Source organism: Mandrillus leucophaeus, unplaced genomic scaffold (genome assembly GCF_000951045.1).
Source record: "Mandrillus leucophaeus isolate KB7577 unplaced genomic scaffold, Mleu.le_1.0 Scaffold38, whole genome shotgun sequence".
Lineage (NCBI taxonomy): Eukaryota > Metazoa > Chordata > Mammalia > Primates > Cercopithecidae > Mandrillus > Mandrillus leucophaeus.
The window spans coordinates 4,649,352-4,650,146 of NW_012104031.1; the positions used below are offsets into that span (position 1 = coordinate 4,649,352).

A 795-nucleotide genomic window follows, 5' to 3' on the forward strand; every position below is an offset into this window, starting at 1 on the left:
GGCACGATCTTGGCTCACCACAACCTCTGCCTCCCAGGTTCAAGCGATTCTCCTGCCTCAGCCTCCCAAGTAGCTGGGATTACAGGCGCCCACCACCACATCTGGCTAATTTTTGTACTTTTAGTAGAGATAGGATTTCACTATGTTGGTCAGGCTGGTCTCAAACTCCTGACTTCAAGTGATCCATCCGCCCTGGCCTCCCACCAACTGCTGGAATTACAGGCGTGAGCCACCACGCCCAGCTTATTTTTGTCCATTTTTGACAACAGGAAGAAACCATATGTTCTGATCCCTTTTATCTAAGTTTCCTGTTGCTTCTTTATCAAACCCATCACCAACAATTATGTTTTAAAAATATATACCACAATGCATTCCTTCCCTCCACCCAGGTATCCTTAGCCCCTTATTATAGGGAGAGGATTGGAGGAATTGCAGCATCACCCACTTTTGGCTGACTTAGAGCGGGTGCGGATGCCCTCATCCATGCTGTAGATCTCCTCTCCCTTCACACGGATATCCTGTAGCCGTTTGTCATCTGCATTGATGCCATGCTGGAGCAGCTTACAGAGTGCCACAGAGCTGGCAAGGAAGATCCAAAAAAAGGTCAATCAGTTACCTATCTAGAGTTCATGCCAAGGAGATAAGCAATCATGTCCTAAGGCCCTCTATTTGACAGTGAAAATTCTGTTAACAACTAATTAGGAGAGCTAAGAGAGTTCAGCTGAAAATGAGATTTTAGAGTTCATGAGATGGTCTAATGAGATCTGTTCTTCTTCTTCTTTTTTTTTTTTTTTT

At 44.8% G+C, this 795-nt stretch overlaps 1 protein-coding gene across 1 annotated transcript in view; it reads right to left on the bottom strand.

The window, feature by feature from the left end:
• IPO9 (importin 9) overlaps nt 1–795 on the bottom strand; it is a 60,852-nt gene that overhangs the window by 12,784 nt on the left and 47,273 nt on the right. The window contains exon 20 of the mRNA XM_011990542.1: nt 446–579. Within this exon, the coding sequence (XP_011845932.1) occupies nt 446–579 (134 nt within the window). The remainder of the gene's footprint in view (nt 1–445; nt 580–795) is intronic.